Source organism: Schistocerca cancellata, chromosome 4, assembly GCF_023864275.1.
Source record: "Schistocerca cancellata isolate TAMUIC-IGC-003103 chromosome 4, iqSchCanc2.1, whole genome shotgun sequence".
Lineage (NCBI taxonomy): Eukaryota > Metazoa > Arthropoda > Insecta > Orthoptera > Acrididae > Schistocerca > Schistocerca cancellata.
Genome location: NC_064629.1, coordinates 83,410,420 through 83,435,775, shown reverse-complemented (window position 1 = coordinate 83,435,775; position 25,356 = coordinate 83,410,420). Strand labels below are relative to the sequence as shown.

The window sequence follows — 25,356 nt, the reverse complement described above, 5'->3', positions numbered from 1 at the left end:
CCAACCTATTATCCAATCCTATAGCAAATATTTTAGCAATGGGTTTGTCTTTTGAGACAATAATGCAGTAACACACTGCTCCCACTGTGTGAACTCCTTGGGGAACCATGAAAATTGTACATCTGGGTGGCCTTTTTGGAATTAGAAGCCCACTGTTACCAGAAATGCTGGCCTTTCTCAGTGACTCCCTTACTTTAATTTCAAGATTCTTCTCTAATGATACAAAATCTACATTAGATTCTAACTTTTGCCCAACACAGTGACATCCATTTGGAGGTGAGCCAGTATTCATAGCATCTCCATCAGGACTGTACCCAGAATAACAGCTGAACTACCTGTGTTGCTCCACATCACCCAGGTGGCCACATATTAGACAACTTTCGTTTCATTACCAAAAAGTAAGCTCACCGAGCAAAATATTAGTCACCTTCAGCTTAACACCTTGTTCTACTTATATGACCCATCATAAGAGGTGATATTGTCAGTATCATAGACTGGACGCATTTCTTGATGCACGTTACATTGGTGTCTGGTCACTCCTCCTCCAGTAACTCTAGGCGACTTGTCCAGTGGACGTTGTTGTGCCCTGATGTTTGGCACATTGTCCATCAGGCAAAGTTAAAGTACAGTAACTTTGTGGGCTCCTCCAAATACACTGCATGACAAAAAAGTGAAGCAGTCAGAAGGGGAGGAGAAAATGAAATTAAACTTCATGGGTTGAAAGAGTTTTTGATGTTATTTCTGTGATTGCAAAATCTAGGTAAGTTTACAAAGAACTTGGCAGTGTGAGTGTACTTATCATTGTGACATTGCAGCCCCTGTGGCCAGGATGCATGAACTGACTGAGTTGGGAAGGGTCTCATCAAGCTTTTGTATCCTCTCACTAGCAAGCTGATTGACAGCAGTTGTAACTGGTCCTTGATATCCCGCATACTGGCAATGGGATGGGGCTGATGTCCAAGCTGATCCCCAACATTCTTCTATTGAGTAGAGATCTGTAGTTCTTGCTGACCGTGAGAGTACCGCAGTATCACACCCAAGTCATACACACACATGCCCTGTGTCAACATGCTGTGCCCTGTTGTTAAATGGCATTACAATAGTGTCCCACGAGAGGTATCGTACGAGGATGCAGGATGTCCGTGACGTGTTGTTGTGCCATCAGAACTCCCCCAATCACTGTCGACCATGACCTGCAGTCATACCCGATGACTCCCCAACACGATGCACCAGAAGGAACACAGCCATGCCTTTCCAAAACATTGGAAGAATGGGATTTCTCCCCAGGTCAATCTCTTACTTCCTGTCAATGGTTATCAGGGGTAGTGCAGAACTTCTATTCATTGCTGAGCCGTGTGGGGTAGCCACGCAGTCTGAGGCGCCTTACCACGTTTCACACAGCTGCCCCCCGTCGGAGGTTCGAGTCCTCCCTCGGGCATGGGTGTGTGCATTGTCCTTAGCGTAAGTTAGTTTAAGTTAGATTAAGTAGTGTGTAAGCCTAGGGACCAATGACCGCAGCAGTTTGGTCCCATAGGAACTTACCACAAAAATTCATTGCTGAAGATAATGTGGTGCTATATATCAGCATACATTGTTACCAGTCACAGCACCACTCGAAACACAGCCATTCATGTTGAGGTGTTAATGGCAGCCTATGCTTGGGATTATAATTTCGTAGTCCAGCTCCTGCTGGTCTCCAACAAATGGTGCAGGATGTCATTGAATGTTGTAGGGTGTCCATTACTTGTTCTCAGATGGCAGGTGCAGATGTGAAGGGATACTGATGTGCGTGGTGCACAATAGGACAATCTCCATTGTGGTGGTCAGACTCGAACCTTGATGATAAGTATGCATCCCATCATGTTTCCTTGCAGTCCAATATTGGACTACTGCCACATCCCTCACAAATCTGTATGTTGTTTGATTTGAACAGCCAGCCAAATGGAAGCCCATAATGAGGCCCCTTTCAAACTGTGTTGGGAGCTGAAAATGTTGTCTCCTGTGAGTACGCAGCATCTTCTGCATCTTGCACAGTGTTCACTCATCATTTGATGCTGTTCACTCTTTTAATATACCCTACCGAGTCTGTTAACGACGTTAAATACAGACAGTGCTATAGCACTCTGGTGATGGTTCTACCAGTCACAGAGAATTATAACAAAACCGTGTACATATCTGCTCATAATGGCTGTTGTGTATGAAGTTACATTGACATCGGATAATGTGTTATGATTGTTGCACTTTTGTCATTAGGCATTTTATTTTATTGTTCTTGAGTGTTTCTCATGCAAGCAGACACAGTAATGGCTGGTGACGTGGTGATTGTCATCTTGGAAGATGGGGTTGGTAGTGTTACAATCCTCTTTAAGATGAGAAGCAAACATCAAAACCTGATTTTTACAGGAGGTTGACTAGCTACTATGTTTCAAATGGTGTGCCATCTAGACCAAAAGTCCAATGTATGTGTTACTTAAACACCCTTAACACTATCACAGAGCCACTTGCAATTTATATCACCCCTTGGATGCAGTCCTCCTGGATAGCTTCCACAGATCCTTGATGATCACAGTTGTATATGTCATTCACATATAAGAAGAAACATAATTCTGCAAATCAATCCTCTGTACCCCTCCTTCACAGAGTGATATTTTTACATGGGGATCTGATTACCTTGTTTTGATACTGTCATATAAGCCTTGCGCTCCATACTGTCTATAGCAAATGAGACGTCCACCACCATGAAAACTCTCAATGTTAGCCTATCTGTTATACGCACTTGTTTCCTACTGTACTTCTCCCCACATCATCTACAGGTGCATGAAGTTGTCAGATTCAACACGACAGGTGACTTGCATCCAGTGAACTTAAAGAATTTTACATTTAATGGACTTATCAAGTGATGTCTAAGGTTTTGACAACATCTGGGCCAGTGTGCATGATATTGAAAATTTTTCGTGTACTTACTGCCTTGGTCAAAGTAATTATAGCTTTGCAAGAGAAGTATGAAATAACAAAATATTGTGTGTTTCACCAAAGCAAATACCAGTGCCATCTTGCATGTATGTAGTACGAGGTGCATTCAAGTTCTAAGGCCTCCGATTTTTTTTCTCCGGACTGGAAAGAGAATAGAAACATGCACATTGTTTTAAAATGAGGCCGCATTCATTGTCAATACGTCCCAGAGATGGCAGCATTGTACGGCAGATGGAATTTTACTGCCAGCGGCGAGAATGAGAACTGTTTTAAATACTTAAAATTGCGACATTTTCCTTACTTGAACAGTGTGCAATCATTCGTTTTCTGAATTTGCGTGCTGTGAAACCAATTGAAATTCATCAACAGTTGAAGGAGACATGTGGTGATGGAGTTATGGATGTGTCGAAAGTGTATTCGTGGGTGCGACAGTTTAATGAAGGCAGAACATAGTGTGACAACAAACCGAAACAACCTCGGGCTCGCACAAGCCGGTCTGATAACATGATCGAGAAAGTGGAGAGAATTGTTTTGGGGAATCGCCGAATGACTGTTGAACAGATCGCCTCCAGTGTTGGCATTTCTGTGGGTTCTGTGCACACAATCCTGCATGACGACCTGAAAATGCGAAAAGTGAAAAGTGTCATCCAGGTGGGTGCCACGAATGCTGACGGACAACCACATGGCTGCCCATGTGGCATGTTGCCAAGCAATGTTGACGCGCAACGACAGCATGAATGGGACTTTCTTTTCATCGGTTGTGACAATGGATGAGACGTGGATGCCATTTTTCAATCCAGAAACAAAGCGCCAGTCAGCTCAATGGAAGCACACAGATTCACCGCCACCAAAAAAATTTCGGGTAACCGCCAGTGCTGAAAAAATGATGGTGTCCATGTTCTGGGACAGCGAGGGCGTAATCCTTACCCATTACGTTCCAAAGGGCACTACGGTAACAGGTGCATCCTACGAAAATGTTTTGAAGAACAAATTCCTTCCTGCACTGCAACAAAAACGTCCGGGAAGGGCTGTGCGTGTGCTGTTTCACCAAGACAACACACCTGCACATCGAGCTAACGTTACGCAACAGTGTCTTCGTGATAACAACTTTGAAGTGATTCCTCATGCTCCCTACTCACCTGACCTGGCTCCTAGTGACTTTTGGCTTTTTCCAACAATGAAAGACACTCTCCATGGCCGCATATTCGCCAGCCGTGCTGCTATTGCCTCAGCGATTTTCCAGTGGTCAAAACAGACTCCTAAAGAAGCCTTCGCCGCTGCCATGGAATCATGGCGTCAGCATTGTGAAAAATGTGTACGTCTGCAGGGCGATTACGTCGAGAAGTAACGCCAGTTTCATCAATTTCGGGTGAGTAGTTAATTAGAAAAAAAATCGGAGGCCTTAGAACTTGAATGCACCTCGTATTTCCTACTAGGTTGCTTCAGTGCAATTGAATGCCTAATTGTTGCTGTGCTCTGGACTACAAAGACACAGATCAATAACGAAGTCAGCATACGCCATTTGTGGCCCATTCGCTACTCATGTAGCTTACGGGTGGGGAAATAGTATTGTCTGTGCAGCAGTGGAGAGATAAATGCACTGGGCTTCCATTTTGAAGCATCCTAACTATCGAGTTATAGGATTTTTTTACTTTTAATCCATATTTATATTAAAGTACCAGAATGATATCTTCAAAACTGTCTGCAACTGAATTTCTACCCCACCCTTGTCCAAGTCAAGTTCTTACCCTTGTCACTTATGAACCTGTTATCAACAGGTCATTAGACCTTAAACTTCATTTTCTTTTGAATATTCTAGTAATTATTTGGTTGCATTAGGAATATAATGCAGGTCATAGGATTTAACCTGGGGCCTGCAGCTGTAACTAACCACTTTTCTTTACATTTGGTAACGTCATTAGGCACCTGTAGTTTACTGTTTCACCCTGCTTGCCTTGGTACACAATAACGCTCCAGGAGCTATGCTGAACACATCCATAGGTCATCTATGCCTCCACAGTACAGTGGGCAGAGAAAATGATGTGTGGGTTTTTAAATGGTTTCATTTTGATTACTTTGATGACATCATGGATAGGTGTTTTCTGTATTTCATCTTGCATTTCGGAGAGCTTACTGTGGAAGTGGTGAATTTGCAGTGCAGTGTTTCTTGGATATCAGCATCTACCTTGACTAATACAGCAGCAGATGTGCTCAACAGCTACTGGTACACTTGGGAAGCTATAAAGCATTGAGTCATAGGCTCCCTTTAGGATACTGTTGTAATTTTATTCTAACAAGACACCATCCTATGACATTTGCCTGCAAAGTAAAACACACTCCACAATGCAGCATATTTTCTACCTGATATATCACCAGTTAAATCATATGAGGCAAAATTATTCATTTGTTTTTTAAGTCAGGTAGTCACATTCGTTTGACAACATTAACTGTAAATTTTTATAATCACTAGCCATGCATGGCAGAAATAGTAGTTCTGTGGCAAGTCATTCATAGTGCCGCAGTTTTTAGTTTAGAAATGTAATTCACAAAGACCTTACACGCCCTTTAAACACACAAAGGAAACAAAACTGAATTTCATGTTTTGTGCATTATAATGTACATGGAAGAATATTTTCATCAGTAAATGGTTGGCATACAAAGAGAAAATTGTAAATAAATAAATCAGCGAACTACACTACCTGACAGAAAAAAATGAAGCACTCAGAAAACGTGGTCATATGTCAATTTAGCTTTGTACACATGTACACCATCAGTGAACGTGTAAATGATTAGAGTTGCACTTCTCTGTGGCAGGTAGAATTGCTGCCAGAGTGCATTAGTGTCACCAGGCCTGGTAGAGTGTACAAGAGGTGTGACTACCGTTAGATGATGTGTGATCGCTATGCAGGACACAGAGATCCTGCGTGCTCATGTGAGACGGCATTATCTGTGCCTGCCACGGTTTGAAAGGAGCCTCATTATGTGTCTCCATTTGGCCAACTGATCAAATGAAGCACTATGCAGATTTGTGAGGGATGTGACAGTAGTCCAGTCTTGGACTGTGTGGGAACGTGAGGGGAGACATATTAGTCATCAAGGTTCCAGTCAACTGCATCTGACCACCACAATGAATGATTACCCTGTTGTGCACCAACAACATTGTAATCCATTCACATCTGCACAAGAACAAGTAATGGGCACTCCATTATAGGTCAGCTTGCACCATTGGTCAGAGACTACCAGGAACCAGACCAGAAAATTACCATCCCATGCATTGGCTGCTGTTAAGAGCACAACGCAAACGGCTGTGTTTCACGTGGTGCCACGAATGGGAAGCATCGATTGCTGATAATTGTGTTCAGTGATGAATCACAGTTCTACTCTACCTCAGAGTAACATCGACAGTGAGTACAGTGCTGACCTAGTGAGAGGTTCCATTCTTCCAATGTTTTGTGTTACTCCTGGTGCGTGGTTTGGGGTGCCATTGGATTTGTCTTCAGATCATAGTTGTTAGTGATTGAGGGAATTTTGATGACACAACAGTATGTCACAGACATCCTGTGTCCTCGTGTGTTACCTCTTGTGTGACAGCATTGTACTGCCTTGTTTCAACAGGACACCGCTCGTTCACAAATGTTATGTGTCTGTATGATATTGGGGTAGTCTCGTGGCCAGCAAGATTTTCAGATTCATACCCAATAGAACATATGGGGGATCAGCTCGAACTTCAACTCCGTCCCATTGCCAGTACCCAGGATATCAGGACTAGTTACAAAAGTTGTAGGTCAACTTGTCTTAGGAGAGGATACAACGGTTTTATGACAACTTTCCCAACTGAATCAGTGCATGCATCCAGGTCAGATGGGGTGCAACATCATACTGATAAATGGGCTCAAACTGCCAAATTCTTTGTAAACTTTTCTAGATTTTGTAATCACTGAAATAACATGACATGCCCTTCAACCCACCATGTTGCATTTTTTTGTCCTCCTCCCAGACGTGTTTCGTCAGGCAGTAGAAATTAGCAAGCCATTTGTTGCTATTTCCCTCTATTTCTAGGTACAGTACTTCAAAATTCTAATTTAACATATAAATGTGTATTTTTGACACATGTAGCTCTTACTAATAAAAGTACTGATACCAACCATCTAAAAATAACATATACTTGAGTTAATACACTAAATCTGTTGCAGTTAGCTGTAAAAGACAGGAAAGACATTTGTGGATTATGGACAACTATAGAAGCACTAAATATGAACTCTTGTTAATGTGAAATTTACGTTGTTTCTTTTCAGTTTAAAAATGCTTGGATTTATCCTGTAGTGCCATGTGAGGTAAATTGAGAGAACATCACAAAAGATTAAATGGCTAAGAAAGTGATGATGTATAGTGAGTATGTTTACTGACCTTTGGTCTTACGGATGAGTGGGAGGAAGGCCTGAGTGATGCGCACCACACTAAAGAGGTTCACTTCGGTGGCATGCTGGAACACTGGGAACGGCACCCACTCCACCTCGCCGAAGGTCGCAATCGACGCATTGTTGATGACAGCCCAGACACCTGGCCAACAAACATGTCGGGTATGGTTCAAGTGGCAAATTTTATCTTAAAGTCCACTATAAATATACTAATACAAACCAAGGGTCTTTCAGAAGATATGTGGTTGCCAGGAACCCTGTGTGGGGTGCTAGTCTGCCATTGGGCATCTCCTCAGTTGGTTGATGGAGGAATGCTCCTTGATATAGTGGGTAGTGAAACAAAATTCTCGTCCAGGACCAAAACTAGCATGGCCAGCTGTGGGGCAAAAGCCATGGAGAAGGCATTGCCTCTAGGATGGGCATCCAAACATAATGCCACTGGTCCTCCAGATTGGGAGTTGTCCAAAGTGTAACCTCCACTTTCCCATAAAAAAATACATTGGTTAGGACACAGTACAGAACCCTAGGAATCAGAACTGTCTCAACTGGAATAGGACACAGTGATGGACAATGATCTTCTGTTTTGGTCTCTGGTATGCAAGGAGCATGGAAGTGTGCAGAATATGACCAAGGAATTAGAGAAATACAAGCTAAAAGTTGTAGCTATGCAGGAGATTAGGTGGAAGGGTACAGGATTAATCAAGATAAGCAATGGGAGTATTCTGTGTTGAGACAGGCAAGCACCATGAAGTAGCTACTGGTTTCCATGTACATGACTCAGTAACAGAAGTAGTGAAAAAGTTTAAATCCATTAATAACAGAATCTCCTATGTTACAATCGCTTTCCAGAATAGTGGCATATCCTTGATTGATCCACACGCATCCTTTGAGGGTAAGGAGGTATTTTATACTGAGTTGAACTATTTTTTGTGTAACTCGTCACCAAACCATACTATTAAAATAATAATGGGTGATTTTCATGCCAAATTAGCTCAAGAAGACATCTCTAAAGCGCAGTTCAGTAATTCAAGTGCGCATCAAGAGAGTAGTGACAATGGCACTCATTTGATCAGTTCCACAATTGACAGTGATATCTACATCATGTTCTCGACACAAAACACATATAAAGGGATGTGGATGGCACCAGACAGGCTACAATAAGACAGACACCGAATACATGTCCAGAAACAGTATGCAAACAGACTCAAAGATACAGGAATCTATAGAGGAGCAGATTGTGACACTGATAACCTCCTGCTGATAAGTAAAGTAAACATTAAATTTAAGGTATGTAGAATAGCTGAGCAGACTAGATATTATGGTACTATGATAAAGATTAAAAGAAGATGAGAGTCACACCAGCAGAACACCTAAGTAAATGTGAGGAGACTTTGAAACCAACCATGACTGGTCTCAAATTAAGACAACAGTAAACTGGGTAGCATCCAAAATTTTAAGCAAATGAAAAAGTCAGATAAGATGTGGCTCAGTCAAGTGTGCCACCAATAAATTGAAGAGAGAAGGTTGGCAAGGAAGAGGTTGTTAGAAAACATGAAGGATCAGGAATTAAAACAGGTTTATTGAAACAAGGGAGGAAACGGCAGCTATACTGTGGCAGCAGAAACGCAATTATTACAAAGATTTAATAGAGGAAGCCAAAGTAGACTGTGTTCATCACAGGGCAAGACAAATGTACCGAAAAGTAAACAAAAAACACAGAAATATAAAAAAAAGAAACAAAGGAAGATCTATGTGAGGTACCAGACGTGATAGACAACATAGTAGACCCTCTGCCCAACCCCCCCCCCCCCCTCCCCCCGCCCCTCACCCCGTCCGAATCCCAAATGAAGAAGAAATATCACAAATAATCAAAAACATAACAAAGCAACAAGATTTTGACAAAGATTAACTTGCAGGAGAGCTACTGTAATAATGAATGGAGGACTGATACTTGTTAAAATAATTACAAAACTGATGAGAGATTGTGTGATTGGTAAATGGCTGTAATCTGCCCCATATTAAAATGAACAATCTCATGGTACTATAGAGGGATTGGACTCCTTCATGCTACCAAATTTTATCTCAGTGTCTACAGCAGAGAATTATTCAAATTGCAGAACGAATTATAGGGGAACTATGAATGTGGTTTCAGAAGGAACAGATCAACTGTAGACCAGCTTTTTACACTCAAACAGGCAACCGAGAAAGGTTGATTTGAAAACGGCTACATAGGAGCCACAGCTGCAAAATACTAACACGAATTCTTTACAGACGAATGGAAAAACTAGTAGAAGCCGACCTCGGGGAAGATCAGTTTGGATTCCGTAGAAATACTGGAACCCGTGAGGCAATACTGACCCTACGACTTATCTTAGAAGAAAGATTAAGGTAAGGCAAACCTACGTATCTACCATTTGTAGACTTAGAGAAAGCTTTTGACAATGTTAACTGGAATACTCTCTTTCAAATTCTAAAGGTGGCAGGGGTAAAATACAGGGAGCGAAAGGCTATTTACAATTTGTACAGAAACCAGATGGCAGTTATAAGAGTCGAGGGACATGAAAGTGAAGCAGTGGTTGGGAAGGGAGTAAGACAGGGTTGTAGCCTCTCCCCAATGTTATTCAATCTGTATATTGAGCAAGCAATAAAGGAAACAAAAGAAAAATTCGGAGTAGGTATTAAAATCCATGGAGAAGAAATAAGAACGTTGAGGTTCGCCGATGACATTGTAATTCTGTCAGAGACAGCAAAGGACTTGGAAGAGCAGTTGAACAGAATGGATGGTGTCTTGAAGGGAGAATATAAGATGAACATCAACAAAAGCAAAACGAGGATAATGGAATGTAGTCGAATTAAGTCGGATCATGTTGAGGGTATTAGATTAGGAAATGAGACACCTAAAGTAGTAAAGGAGTTTTGCTATTTGGGGAGCAAAATAACTGATTATGGTCGAAGTAGAGAGGATATAAAATGTAGACTGGCAATGGCAAGGAAAGCGTTTCTGAAGAAGAGAAATTTGTTAACATCGAGTATAGATTTAAGTGTCAGGAAGTCATTTCTGAAAGTATTTGTATGGGGTGTAGCCATGTATGGAAGTGAAACATGGACGGTAAATTGTTTGGACAAGAAGAGAATAGAAGCTTTCGAAATGTGGTGCTACAGAAGAATGCTGAAGATTAGATGGGTAGATCACATAACTAATGAGGAAGTATTGAATAGGATTGGGGAGAAGAGAAGTTTGTGGCACAACTTGACCAGAAGAAGGGATCGGTTGGTAGGACATGTTCTGAGGCATCAAGGGATCACCAATTTAGTATTGGAGGGCAGTGTGGAGGGTAAAAATCGTAGGGGGAGACCAAGAGATGAATACACTAAGCAGATTCAGAAGGATGTAGGTTGCAGTAGGTACTGGGAGATGAAGAAGCTTGCACAGGATAGAGTAGCATGGAGAGCTGCATCAAACCAGTCTCAGGACTGAAGACAACAACAACAACAACATAGGAGACAATCACCAACGTCTTGAAAAAGTTCCAGTTTCCAGAAATAATACAACTATTACAGATGTGTTGTAAGGAAACATTTTGCAGAGTAAAGATCACTGCAGGAATATCAGAGAATTTTGAAGTCATAACTGGTCATAGACAAGGAGACATATTATCTCCAACACTTTTTAATTTAATTTCAGAAAAAATGTAACAGAGAACACCAAACATTAAACCAATCTGGAATAAACCTGGGTAATAACACAATAAATCGGTTTGCATATGTGAATGACGATGTTCTGAAAAGTAATGTCTCCAAATTATTTATTCTGTTGTTGAGGTATTACATGTCATGCATAGTACTCGGTCAATTTTCCTGCTTCACTGTCACAAGTTGGAACCCTCTGCTACTAAAGGGCTCCAAATTGTAGTGTGTAACATAGCAGTGTGTGACGTAACTCTGTCGGCACACGCAAAATAATGTGCTGCAATCTAGTTTCTAACTGTAGAAAACGTGCTTCCAATTGAAATCCATTGATGATTGTATCATTATTAGTAATGTGCAATGTTGGGTTGTTTGTGCTCATAATGAAGGAAACGTGTTGCCAACCTCAACAAGTGTGACAGAGCTTGAAGGGGATGGCTGCGCGTGGCAACCAACGAGATGAGACTCGTCAGAATCAGGTTGATGAACTCATCAGGGAAAATCATCAGATAACACAACACAGCTGTCAGGTAAGTGTGACATATCACGAGAGCATGTAGAGGTCATCATTAGAGATGTGTGGTACAGAAAACGGAGTGCACTGTGGGTGCCTCAAATGTTCACCCCTGACATGAAACAGAGGAGACTGGGCATCTGTGTTCACTGTCATCGATCATCCTCCATACAGTCTTGACTTGGCCACGTCCAATTTTCGTCTGTTTCCAAAACTTAAAGATCTCTTTTGAGGACTTCACTTTGACAGTGATGAAGTGATGTATCAGAGGCGAGCCTGTGGCTCCATCAACGAAGTAAAACGTTATACAGTGGCGATACCAACAAAGTGGTCTCCCGGGAGAAATGTGTTTGTCACCAAGGTGACTATGTTGTGGACATGAAGAATAAATATGTAGAATGTTAACAAAGCTTTTTTTATTCAAACAACTTTAAACATTTCCACACAAAAAATCGGAGGCATTATTTTTTAGCTTGACCTTGTAATAAGCGGTAGTAAAGGGGATTTAGCTCATGACAAATTCTTACAGAAATATTGCAAGGAAAGCAGGTTCACAAATTTATGAGGAGAAAATTGAGTATATGGTCATCAGCAAGGCACCCAAAGATGGTACCACATAGGCAGTTGATAAAGTAACTTTTAAAAGAATACACATATTTAGAAAGCATTAATAGCGTTCAGAATAGAACCGAAACTGATTTTAAACAAGGACTGCACCAACAAACAGAGCATATTTTTGATTGCGAGGCATGTCGCGCAGTAGAGCAGTTTCGAGAAGTTTTAAAACTGGGTTATACCAGAGTGTAATTGTTCCAGCAGCTGTATACGGTTCTGGACCACTTACATTAGGGAAATCAGATGGACAATAACTGATAGTCTTCGAGAGAAAGATATTAAGGAAAACATTTTCCCCAAGAGTGACACCCAGTCATGGGAATGGACATTAAAAAAACAGGAACTGGCAGATCTATACTCACAATCTGAAAATGTCCAAAGGATGAAGAAAAGAAGATTGATGTGGACAGGACACCTAATTAGAACAGAAGAGGAAAGAATACCACAATTAGCATTCTCTGGATTTGTGGAAGACAGATCGGGCTGAGGAATGCCACAAATAAGATGGAAAGTGATATCAGCAGGGATATGAAGATGATGGGCCTCGTAAAGGAGACAGGAAATGTAAATGATTGATGGAGGAATGTAGACAACACACTTGTCCCCCAGGCCAAAGCGACAAATAAGAACAAGAGGATGTTGATGATATTTACAGGGTTGACATGACAAATAACTTGAGAGCTGAAATGTGACTCGCACGGCATGCTATTTTCTTTACTGGACCTCGACGCTTTAAATACGTATTCCAGTGCATCACACGTCTAACTATTGCTTCGCGATAGCCTGAAGCGTTCCTCGTCTTCATTCTTGTGCAGCATCTCACGCACTGCCCTACCATAATCCACACAATCTTGACATCCGAGACATATTACGCAAAATATTACTCCAATGATTATCTAGGTAGGCCTGCACCAATTTACTGCATTCCTACACTTGCAAAATAGGCTTAATAAGGATCATCAGCCTCGTTTTAGAGTCTTGAGACATGGTTAAGTCTTACAGTGCTCCAAAATCAATGAATAATACCCTGTAGCTGCGTAATTGCATTCAGAAAGATTACGAGATTTACGTACTGGACTGGAAAACGTACAGCGTTAATGGTTAATACACCACCTCAAGTTACGGCAGTAGTCCCCACCGAGTCAACACAGGACAAAATTTACCAGTCATCAGATCAAAAGTCACGAAAACACCACACTCTACGTTTACTTGGAAACAAATATAATTTGTTGGCTTCAGTTATTTCTCGCCAAGTCCGTATCTTTTATCAAACGCCTATCCCCAGGTACCTATTTGCTTCACGCACTGCTACGAGGGTGAGCGGTGACGGGTTTGCCTACCACGCAACGAGCCCGGGTCCGATTCCCGGCCGGGCTGGAGATTTTCTCCGCTCGTGGACTCGGTGTTGCGTTGTCCTCATCATTATTTCCTCATCATCACCGACACGCAAGTCGCCCAATGCGTCGTCACCTGAAATAAGACTTGCAACTCGGCGGCCGAACTTTCCCAGTTGCTGCCTCCCGGCAAACAATGCCACAGATCTTTTCATTTACTTTTACTGCTACGAGGCTTCTTCCTAAAAATCACGTACACAGTCACTAAACCGCAACGCTCGTCTATAAAACTTGAAAATGACTAATTACAATTCTATGGCAATGTCCAGGACAGCACTTGTGAATTCTTCTAGGTGTTTTGTTCTGAGAAAATAACATTGTGGATCATAGAGGATCACCAACTCCCGACTTGAGGAATGTTAAACGACACCTCTGACCCAGAGGGCTTAGGACTTGCCTCCTATACCGAGGAATACTGCCTGCAGGCTCCTCTTTCCTGCAAGGTGCCAACAGCTTCCCGAAACTGTCTTAATAATTAAGCATCACAGCCTAAGCACCAGAATGCAGACATTTCTTACCCCCACAAATAGCACTTCTTCGGAAAGTGTTGCGTACAAAATCACTAGTCTGCAACCTAGTCCAGTAGGCTACAACCACAAACCACTTCAGACGGATTAAGGGAAGACTAACCCTTCAGCTCCAAGCTGGGCAAAATCCCCTTCCACTGGATCCTGACGATCCCATGGCATGGCCATAAATGATATTTTACAACTCTTTTTGTATAAATAGTGAATTACTGCTTAACAGGTCTCTCCAATCTTTTGTATGTTCTGGATTGTACACTAAAGGTGACTCTGTCAATGACTGCTCATGGCGAGAGACTCGTAACAGTATCCCAGAATGTGGTCTCCATTGCTTTCAACACAGACAGCCGTAATCAGTATTTGACGACAATAATAATAATAGCGTGTGACGAGGGCCTCCCGCCGGGTAGACCGCTCGCCAGGAGTCTTTCGATTTGACGCCACTTCGGCGACTTGTGCGTCGATGGGGATGAAATGATGATGATGATTAGGACAACACAATACCCAGTCCCTGAGCAGAGAAAATCTCCGACCCAGCCGGAGACGACAACGAACCAAAATGATTCCATATCGAGGAACTGTGTTAGAATTCTGTATTTAACTTTTATTTCTATATTATGTCACCAATTTCAGAGGCATTGATTCTGCAGTCTCCTATTGTCAAACTTTTAGCTCAATAGCTATGTAATGCCCTTGGTGTCCCTTCATTTGGTGCTTTCCGCTTAGATTTCCCTCTCTGAAGTCGGTTTATCAGGGGAGAAGGACTGAAAGTGTCCAGATCGTGATTAGCAGAATGTGCGCCGTTACTTTGGCGACCTACCGAGTGGAAGTATTGGAAACAATGTTGACTATCTGTCGTATCAGGGCATATAACAGTGAGGTCCCAGTGATGCTTTCACGACTGAGTGAGTTATGTACCGGCAACAGGAGTCAAATTGCCCTACTTTTCGTACCATGTCATTCCATACTCAGGCATAGCAACATTACAATACGCAAGCATGCATAACATTGTCAGACGACACAGTTACACAGCTGACACGTAGTTCGCAGATGGCAGAAGCGTTTTCGCCAGTATCTGCCTCCTAAGACCCTCTCCATAACAGTCACTGAATACGACACTGACTTCTAACTTTTACTATTAGATCTAGTTTGAAACTGACAAGGAATTCCACTTCTGGTTTCTACTTTCGATTCTAGTGGTGTGCTAACTCCAGATACATTCTTCTTGGTACAGATTTCATTCACATTGACCAAATTCGTGTTCACATTGACCAAATTCGTGTAGATATAGGATATGTAGATGGAGTGTAGCAACACATTGTGCAACCTGTTAAAGAATCTCTGTTCACTCTCAGGGATTGCCCTCATCTTTCACTTCTGGCTGCCTTTCTCGTCGAGTGTTTCGAAGATTTTATCTTTTCTTAGTCTCTGCAATATTACATGTGGACGTCAACGTAATAAAAAAGCAAGGTAAAGCTCATGTTATGCACAGTTTCCTTTGTGGTCAATACGTCTTTCATCGGTAGATACACTCCTGGAAATGGAAAAAAGAACACATTGACACCGGTGTGTCAGACCCACCATACTTGCTCCGGACACTGCGAGAGGGCTGTACAAGCGATGATCACACGCACGGCACAGCGGACACACCAGGAACCGCGGTGTTGGCCGTCGAATGGCGCTAGCTGCGCAGCATTTGTGCACCGCCGCCGTCAGTGTCAGCCAGTTTGCCGTGGCATACGGAGCTCCACTGGTAGCATGCCGCGACAGCGTGGACGTGAACCGTATGTGCAGTTGACGGACTTTGAGCGAGGGCGTATAGTGGGCATGCGGGAGGCCGGGTGGACGTACCGCCGAATTGCTCAACACGTGGGGCGTGAGGTCTCCACAGTACATCGATGTTGTCGCCAGTGGTCGGCGGAAGGTGCACGTGCCCGTCGACCTTGGACCGGACCGCAGCGACGCACGGATGCACGCCAAGACCGTAGCATCCTACGCAGTGCCGTAGGGGACCGCACCGCCACTTCCCAGCAAATTAGGGACACTGTTGCTCCTGGGGTATCGGCGAGGACCATTCGCAACCGTCTCCATGAAGCTGGGCTACGGTCCCGCACACCGTTAGGCCGTCTTCCGCTCACGCCCCAACATCGTGCAGCCCGCCTCCAGTGGTGTCGCGACAGGCGTGAATGGAGGGACGAATGGAGACGTGTCGTCTTCAGCGATGAGAGTCGCTTCCGCCTTGGTGCCAATGATGGTCGTATGCGTGTTTGGCGCCATGCAGGTGAGCGCCACAATCAGGACTGCATACAACCGAGGCACACAGGGCCAACACCCGGCATCATGGTGTGGGGAGCGATCTCCTACACTGGCCGTACACCACTGGTGATCGTCGAGGGGACACTGAATAGTGCACGGTACATCCAAACCGTCATCGAACCCATCGTTCTACCATTCCTAGACCGGCAAGGGAACTTCCTGTTCCAACAGGACAATGCACGTCCGCATGTATCCCGTGCCACCCAACGTGCTCTAGAAGGTGTAAGTCAACTACCCTGGCCATCAAGATCTCCGGATCTGTCCCCCATTGAGCATGTTTGGGACTGGATGAAACGTCGTCTCACGCGGTCTGCACGTCCAGCACGAACGCTGGTCCAACTGAGGCGCCAGGTGGAAATGGCATGGCAAGCCGTTCCACAGGACTACATCCAGCATCTCTACGATCGTCTCCATGGGAGAATAGCAGCCTGCATTGCTGCGAAAGGTGGATATACACTGTACTAGTGCCGACATTGTGCATGCTCTGTTGCCTGTGTCTGTGTGCCTGTGGTTCTGTCAGTGTGATCATGTGATGTATCTGACCCCAGGAATGTGTCAATAAAGTTTCCCCTTCCTGGGACAATGAATTCACGGTGTTCTTATTTCAATTCCAAGGAGTGTATATTCAAAAATAGTATACAAAGAATGTACCTCCATAGATATTGACAGCCGCTTACTAAAGACATGGTAAAGTGTATTTAAGTAAAGGGTGACATCAATGTGTGTTCCAGTGTAGTAATCCTGTGCCACATATGAATCATTAAACTATGTAACGAAAACAAGAAGCTATATTAGTAGAAGATTCATGTAATCCTTCCTTGCTGCCCACCGACGATACTGCCATTCTCTACAACTTAGCAAAGTAAAACTGTTTTGATTTTATTGCAAACACAAACGTTACACGTTTTGTCACACTGTCTTTCAAGAGAAGATGGCATCTTACGGATAATTAACTTTTTATTGTGACTGGACCATGGTTCTCAGGCAAAATTGTAAAATAAGAACAATATTCGCTAGAAATAATGGAAAGAAATAACATTAACGCAGATAAAGACATTAGATTTCTTGATAGAGACAACGAATCTCACGTGTTAAGCTAGGCACTACCTCAGAACACGAGTTGAAAGTGCTGCTGCCCAATAGGAGAAGAAGACTGGTGTTTCATCAAACTTGTCATTTTTCTTATATTTGCCAAAGCTGTAGCATATGTTAATGCAACCCAGCAACAACACAGAACCATGTTGTAGACAGGTTGGCCATTTCCAAAACAACGTAGTCTCTAATGACTTTTCTGTCGACAGGTCATTCAGTGATAATATTGACTACTTGCGGAAGGCTTTAGAGCAGGCGTGTCCAACCCGCGGCCCAAGCGAGTACCAACGCGATACAAAAAAAGAACCGTTTATGTAAAGATACCATAAACAAAATTTTACTACCTCCGCCCATCCCGTTCACTCTCTCTTTTTCTTCTTCTCTTTTTTTTCCCATGATGGTTTTGAAAATCCGTCGCAGGAGGCAACACCTCCCGAAAAAGTGCTGTAAGTGGAAGCAACAAATCAGAATGAAAATGACTGAATTCCTCAGCTTCTGAGGTTGAGTGACTGAAAAGCATGAATGTTAAAAACATTTCGGTGGAGCAGTTTTAGAGTTTGCGAATACAGAAGTCTGCCAGCAGCCATTATGGGCTGTAGTTGGCAAGTCTTGTAGCCTACCCTGTGGATCCGAGTTGGTTTTTCGAAGTACAAGTCCAAAGTAGGGAGTCAGTCATCCTTAGTGATCAATCAAGTTACTTTTCCAATAGGAAAGGCCTGCAAGAATCCGAAAGTGCGTTCCTGTGCACGATCGTGGAATTGTAATTGAGGCATTTTCGGTTTTGCGGGTGAGTGGTGCAGTTTACTGATAGAGTACGTGCTGGGGACTGATGACCTCAGATGTTAAGTCCCATAGTGCTCAGAGCCATTTGAGCCATTTGAATATGTGCTCGGTAGATAGAGGCCTCATATCTGAGTGTGGATCCAGTAGCCAGCTGCAGGTGATATATTCAATTAAAACGATGGCACTGGCGAGGCAATAAAATTCCATTTGTTTCTCTAGAAACTCCTTGTGTAATGTTTTTCCGCGTCTTTTGACCAAAAGACTTTGAAATATATTCCTGTATTGTTGTTGCGGAGGTTATCGGTGGAAGTTGTAGTAGTAGCTGAACGCGGTGTATGAACTGTTAGCAGGGTACATTTTCCAGTCTTGTGGTTGAATCTCAGTAGCTTTCCGAAAGTAGTTACATTGATAAAGAACAGTAGTCACTTAGGAGTAATGAAAATTTTAACCCCTGTCTCGCCGGTCAAAGCAAGGATGGCGATGCGTTATTAAACGTTTTCGGGTAAATCTGTGAAGCAGTTCGTCGTGTAACTTGTTTTACGAGCCACACACAGCTAAGAGTGAGACGATTCTGGCCGCGTCAGCGAGTGGAACTTTGCGCGGCGCCACAGAACCATTGAGGACAGACGAAAGGAAAGTTTTACATGAAACGTCGTATTCTGTTGTGTAAATCGCATATTGGTGGCAACTTTGAGCAACTCGTGTAACATCATTTTGTCATAAGGAAGCCAGTATGAGATGTCACCGAAAACTTTACCTGGAATTCGAATGTTTCGCCCAGTCAGCGGTACTAACATCTGCCGCTAGGCGTCTCTAGTTGTGTCTTTCAACTGCCAATCTGCTAAGTGGGCGTCGTCGTGAGTGCATCGGTGTGAACGTTGTTACTGATTCCTTTGCACACTGTCCCACTGTGCGTGCGAATTTCTAAATGTCGGACTTGAACGAAGAAAGAATCTGCATTAAGTTTTGTTAAAAGCTCCACAAAACTGCAGATTAAACCTACTCCATTTTGAGAGAGGCTTCTGATGAGCAAAATTTCAGCCGAGCAATCACCTCCGTGTTCAGTAAGGTCTTCGAGACCATCCTCTCTCACCGTATCCACCGCTACATTACCCAGCACCACCTCCTTCCCCTTACCCAGTGTGGCTTCCGGCCTTCCTTCTCAGCTGACGACCAGCTCCTTAACCTTACCAATCTTCTTTCCCTCCAACTTAACTCCCGTCACTCTACTATCTTTGTTTCCCTCGACCTCCAGAACGCCTACAACCGTGTCTGACATCCTGGGCTCCTCTTCAAACTCCAGACCTATGCTCTCCCCATCAGCTTCGTCCGTCTCGTTGCCTCCCGTCGTCCCTCCTATGTGACTATCCACAATTCCAACTCCCGTACTTTCTATCTCTCTGCCGGTGTGCCCCAAGGCTCTGTCCTTTCCCCTCTCCTCTATCTCCTGTACGCTGCTGATATGCCCAAACCTCCCATGCCTGCTCATCTCCTTCAATTTGCTGATGACACCGCCTTCCTAGCTCTATATCCTACCCTTCAACGGTCCCAAGGTACCCTCCAAGCCCACCTTGACCAATTCACTGCTTGGTGCAACCAGTGGTTCCTCCGTATCAACCCCTACAAGACCCAGGCGATCATCATAGGCCGCGCCAGCCACTCTCTCCGTCTCCATGATTTCTACCTCACCATTTATGGCTGTCCTATCCACCTCACTCCTACCCTCAAACACCTTGGCCTCACCCTCGACCACCACATCACCTGGACTCCCCATCTCCTTACCATCCAACGAAAAGCTCACAACAGGCTCCGCCTCCTGAGACTCCTGTCCGGCCGGACATGGGGTCTGCATCCTTCCACCATCCTTCACATCTACAAATCCTTGATGCGCCCCATCCTCTGTTATACTAGCATTGCTTGGATTTGCGCCCCTCCCAGGTTCTATAAATCACTCCAAATCCTCGAACGCCATGCACTCTGCCTCACCATTCGCATCTGCCTTCCGCATACGCCTTCCATCCCCCACGTGCATCCTCTACAACCTCATCCCCTTTCCCCACCTTCTCCTTTTCCTTGAACACATCTGCACACTATATATTGTCTGCCGCCTTGATCCCCCTCGCCCCCTGGTGTCTCCTTTCCTCTCCACCCCACAGCCCTTTGCCGCACCTTTACTGTATCCCACCCTCTCTCCATCTCCACACCCTCCACCTCCTTTCCCAACCCAACTTCCATCATCTACCCCCCTGGATGATGAGCTTCACCCTGACATCTATCCTTCCTACCAAATCTAACCCCATCTTCCTTCTGCTTCCTCCTCAGGCTCCCTCTCCTCCCCCTTCCTTTTCCTGAGCGGCTTTCCCTTCCTCCTCCCCCTCCCTCTCTTGTGCTCCTGTTCAGCGTCTCTGCACTCCCTCCTGCCTTGTATTCCCTCTTCCTCTCCTGCCCCCACCTGTCTCCTGCCTCTTGGTGCACCCACCGATGCCCCCCACTCTTTTAATCCCACCCCCTCCCCTGCTGCACCTTGCTCTCCCCTCCTTTCCCATCCTCTCAGGCCTCTCCCCCTTGGCTGGTCCCACCTGGCAGTTTTATTCTTCATTGTGTGTGCTCCAAGTGGGTTTACAGTGTGTTGTTCTGGAGTGTTTTTAATACTATGGCCAACTTTTAACCTGTACGTGTGACTTCAGTGTCTTTTTTTTGTGTTCTACAAATCTCCAACTGTGTTTTTTAACTTTATGTCGACTTTTTTAACTGTTCCCCCATGAACGTCTCCATGCCAGAGTATTTTTAACTCCACTATCTCCCCTTACTCTGTTTTATGTCCCCGTTTTTTATCACCTTATTTGTAATATTTTATTCTTGTATTATTTGTTATATCACTTGGCTGAAGAGTGGCGGATTGTGCCGCTGACAGCCTTCCCCTGTCCATATGGGGCAGGGGAATGAAATCACAATAAAGAAAAAAAAAGCTGAGCAAGAACATTTGATTCGTTTAAGCAATTTAAAGGTGGCTGGGAACCTATGGCATGTCACAAACACTTGGACCAACCATAATCGTGCACAACTCTGGGAATGATCACGAAAATGTGTGAAGTGATCCACGAAGACAGAAGGCAGACAATCCGTGATGTTTGTGAAACCGTTGGAATTTCACATGCGACATGTCGACACATACTAGCTGATGAATTGAGCATGAAATGAATTGCAGAGAAGTTCGTTCCAAATCATTGGATTCAAGCGTACACTGAATTTCAAACAGCAGTTTGAAATCATCTAAATTTCCTGTCCAGTCTACAGTCAGCCACCCAAGGTGGGAGGAGCATTCAGCAGTAGCAGCGCCAGCAGTTGGTGTTGGTACACAGCCATTAGCTGAGTTCAATGCCTTTTTTTAACTAGCCTCTGACATGAAGTGAATGTTGTCTGTTTTTACTGATTGACTAATGTTAATTTACATTAGAGCTTGCGTATTTATTTCGTTCAGCTTTCGTGAAAGCCAAGTTTGTAGTGTAGCTTCAGACTGCCATTTGTGCTAGCGTAGTGTAATGCATTTTGAATTTACCACAGTTGCGACCAGTAGCTTACTAGTAAATCTATGGTCATGGTCAGTTGCCCAGGTGGGAAGAGCGTCCAGCAGTGACAGTCCCAGCTATTTGTGTTAGTAAACAGCATTTAATTTAGTTCAGTACCTTTTTTTTTTTTTTTTAAAGAAAAAGAAACGAGCATCTGACTAGACGTGAACTTTATCTGTGTTTTTCTCCGATTTATTAGTGTTTATTTGCATTAACATTCCTTATTTATTTCCTGCAGTAGCTTTAGTGAGACTGGGTCTCTAGTAACAAGTCACTGTTGATACATCTGTTGTCAGCAGAGAATTTTAATCTGCATATCTTACGATCGTAGGCTTTAGTGAGAACCCTACAGAACAGATTTTTGTGTTTATTTATTCTTCTCGTTTATATTCTGTGTACATTCCAACTTCAGTAGTGCCACAGTTGGGTATTTCTCTCTGTTTTTTCTCTGTTAGTACACACTGCTTTGTTTGTATTTTTTTAGATTTAATAGAGTTTTTCACACAGTGTGATATGGATAAGGACTGTGCTTTCTATGTACGGACACAAGGGGCCATTGTCCATAAAAAGCTGGAAGCTGCACTGTCCATTGGCAGCAAGCTTCTGGTTGCTACTCAAAGCTGCGCGACATCAGGGCACCCGAGACGAGACCTGCAACATCTTTGGTGCTGATAGAGTCCCGTGGTGACCTCGTTGTAGCTGCAACTCCGATTCGTAATATTTGACCTGTCTGTTTCACTCAAGAGTGAGTGGCGAGCAATGATGAGTTCGCACGTCTCTGGGCGGAAGGTGAAAGTGGGAACTTGTTGCATGGCTGGCTCCTTACACCTCGGCTACTTGTACGAGGTGCTACTCGGTGTCGATAATATTTCTGAGCCAGTGTCCACTTGGTACATTGGGCGGTCTCGTTCAAGAAGTGGACGAGACTCTGCCAGCAGCTATCAAGTGCACTGGCAGCAACCGGATGCAAAGTGTGGCTCATGTAGGCGCGTATGGTGCCTACCACTTGGGTTCTGAGGCTATCCTCAGTTCCTAGAGGTGGATGGCTGATGTGGCGAAGACAGCTAGCACTGCATGCAGGATGCAGGCTAAGCTCACTATTTGTAGCATTGTACTCAGGGTCAGTCACTGCCATCTTGTTTGGAGCAATGTGGAAGTCTAAACCAGAAGCTCAGACGATTTGCGATGGTATTAGACGCCAGTTTTTCTACCTTTGCAATTGCAATTGGGTGGAGAGCTGTAGGGCTCCCCTTTGTGTGCTGTACATGCAGGAAGCGGCTGCTGTGGCACACGGAGTACATATGGTGTTCATATGGGGGTTCTTAAGGTTAGAGGAACAACCCCCCCCCTTAGTATCAGAGATAAATTGCCTGTCAAAATCGAAGATACTTTACTGTCAGAGAAAGCTCATTCCTGCAGATCGGAAACAGAAGAGGTTAATATTATGTTATTAAACTGCAGGAGCATCCATGGTAAGCGCCCAGCATTGGTATCGCTTAGTGAAGTTATAATGTCCAGATAATATTAGGAACAGAAAATGAGTTGGAACTGTAAGTGAATAGCAACGAAATCGTAAATTCAGATAGAAATATTTGTCTTAAGGACAGGTTAGTTGTCAGTGGTGGTGGAATATTTATTGCAGTAAACAATTCGATAATATCCAGCAAGGTTAGCAGGGATTCAAAGTGTGAATTAACTGAGGTGAAGTTGAGCATCAAATGTGGGTCAAAAATGCTAATCAGATGCATTCATAGACCACCTGCATCAGGAGCTGTAGTGGTAGAGCGCTTCACGGAGAACGTGAAGAATTTTTTGTATAGATTTCCTGATCATACTGTTATAATAGTGTGCCAGCTACAGATTGGGAGTGTCGTGCACCAAGGGGGGCGTCGTTTGGCATTTACTGCCGTGATCTGTAGCTTATGACCAGCCGCTCGACCATGAAATCCAAGTTTTCTCACCTCCCGCCTAACTGTCATAGTACTTGCAGTGGATCCTGACGCAATTTGGTATTCCTGTGTGATGGTCTGGATAGATGTCTGCCTATTACACATTACGACCCTCTCCAACTGTCGACGGTCTCTGTCAGTCAACAGACGAGGTCAGGTCGAACAGTACACTTTTGTGCTGTACGTGTTTTCACTTCACTATCACATCGGAAACGGTGGAGCTAGGGATGTTTAGGAGTTCGGGAATTTCGCGTTCGGACGTATGACACAACTGACACCCAATCACACGACTACGTTCGAAGTACGTGAGTTCAACGGAGCGCCCCATTCTGCTCTGTCACGATGTCTACTGACTACTGAGGTCACTGATGTGGAGTATTTGTCAGTAGGTGGCAGCACAATGCACCTAATATGAAAAACGTATGTTTTTGAGGGTGTCTGGATACTTTTGATCACATAGTGTAGCAACGCCAGAAGCCAGTAATGGATTGCAGAAGGACCTACAAGAGGACTGAAGAATGGAACAGGGACTGGCAGTTGACCCTGAACCTAAATAAATGTAGCATATTGTGCATGCATACGAAAGGTAATCACTACTGTAAGACTACACTATTGGTGACTAATTGCTAGAAACAGTAACTACTGTAATATATTTAGGAGCTTCTATCTGGAGCCACCCTAAGTGGAATGACTGCATAAAAGAATAGTAAGAAAAGCAGATACCAGACTAAGAGTCATAGGTAGAGTCTTAAGTAAATATAATCTACATCTACATCGATACTCTGCAATATACCGTACAATTAGTGGTGGAGGGTATCCTGTACCACTCCTAACCATTTCCTTTTCTGTTCTACTCGCGAACAGATTGAGGGAAAAACGACCATCTATATGCCTCCACATGAAGGCTAATTTCTCGTATCTTATCTTCGTGGCCCTTACCCACATTGTATGTTGGCGGCAGTAGAATCGTTCGGCAGTCAGCTTCAAATGCCAGTTCTCTAAATTTCTCAATATTGTTTCTCGAAAACAATGTCGCCTTCCCTTCAGATATTCCCCTTTGAGTTCCCGAAGGATCTCCGTAACATTTACGTGTTGTTTGAACCTACAAGTAACAAATCTAGCAGCCCACCTCTCAATTGCTTCAATGTCTCCCTTCCATTCGACTTGGTACGGCTCTCTAACACTCGAGCAATACTCAAGAATAGGTCACACCAGCATCTTATATGCGGTCCCTGTTCCAGCGTAACGACAAGCGCCAGCACGAAGATGAGGAACCCGGGAGCAGAGAAGGCTGTGAGACGACGTCAGCCAATAGTACGCCGACTAGGAGGGCACCGCGACAGCAGCGGCCTCTACAAGAAGAGAATATAAGCGCCGCTCCTGCAAGCCTCGGCCAGACAGTAGAAGACGGACACTAGGAGACCCGGCTAGAAGAGCTGTTACTTGTGATCCATATCCATTACTTGCATGGACATTCTATATAGCGAAAGACATTGATTATCTGCATGTCACCAACAGCTTG

At 43.9% G+C, this 25,356-nt stretch overlaps 1 protein-coding gene across 1 annotated transcript in view; it reads right to left on the bottom strand.

The window, feature by feature from the left end:
* The window catches only part of LOC126183873 (D-beta-hydroxybutyrate dehydrogenase, mitochondrial-like), a 261,931-nt gene that overhangs the window by 17,269 nt on the left and 219,306 nt on the right, over nucleotides 1-25,356 (bottom strand). The window contains exon 4 of the mRNA XM_049926167.1: nucleotides 7,381-7,533. Within this exon, the coding sequence (XP_049782124.1) occupies nucleotides 7,381-7,533 (153 nt within the window). The remainder of the gene's footprint in view (nucleotides 1-7,380; nucleotides 7,534-25,356) is intronic.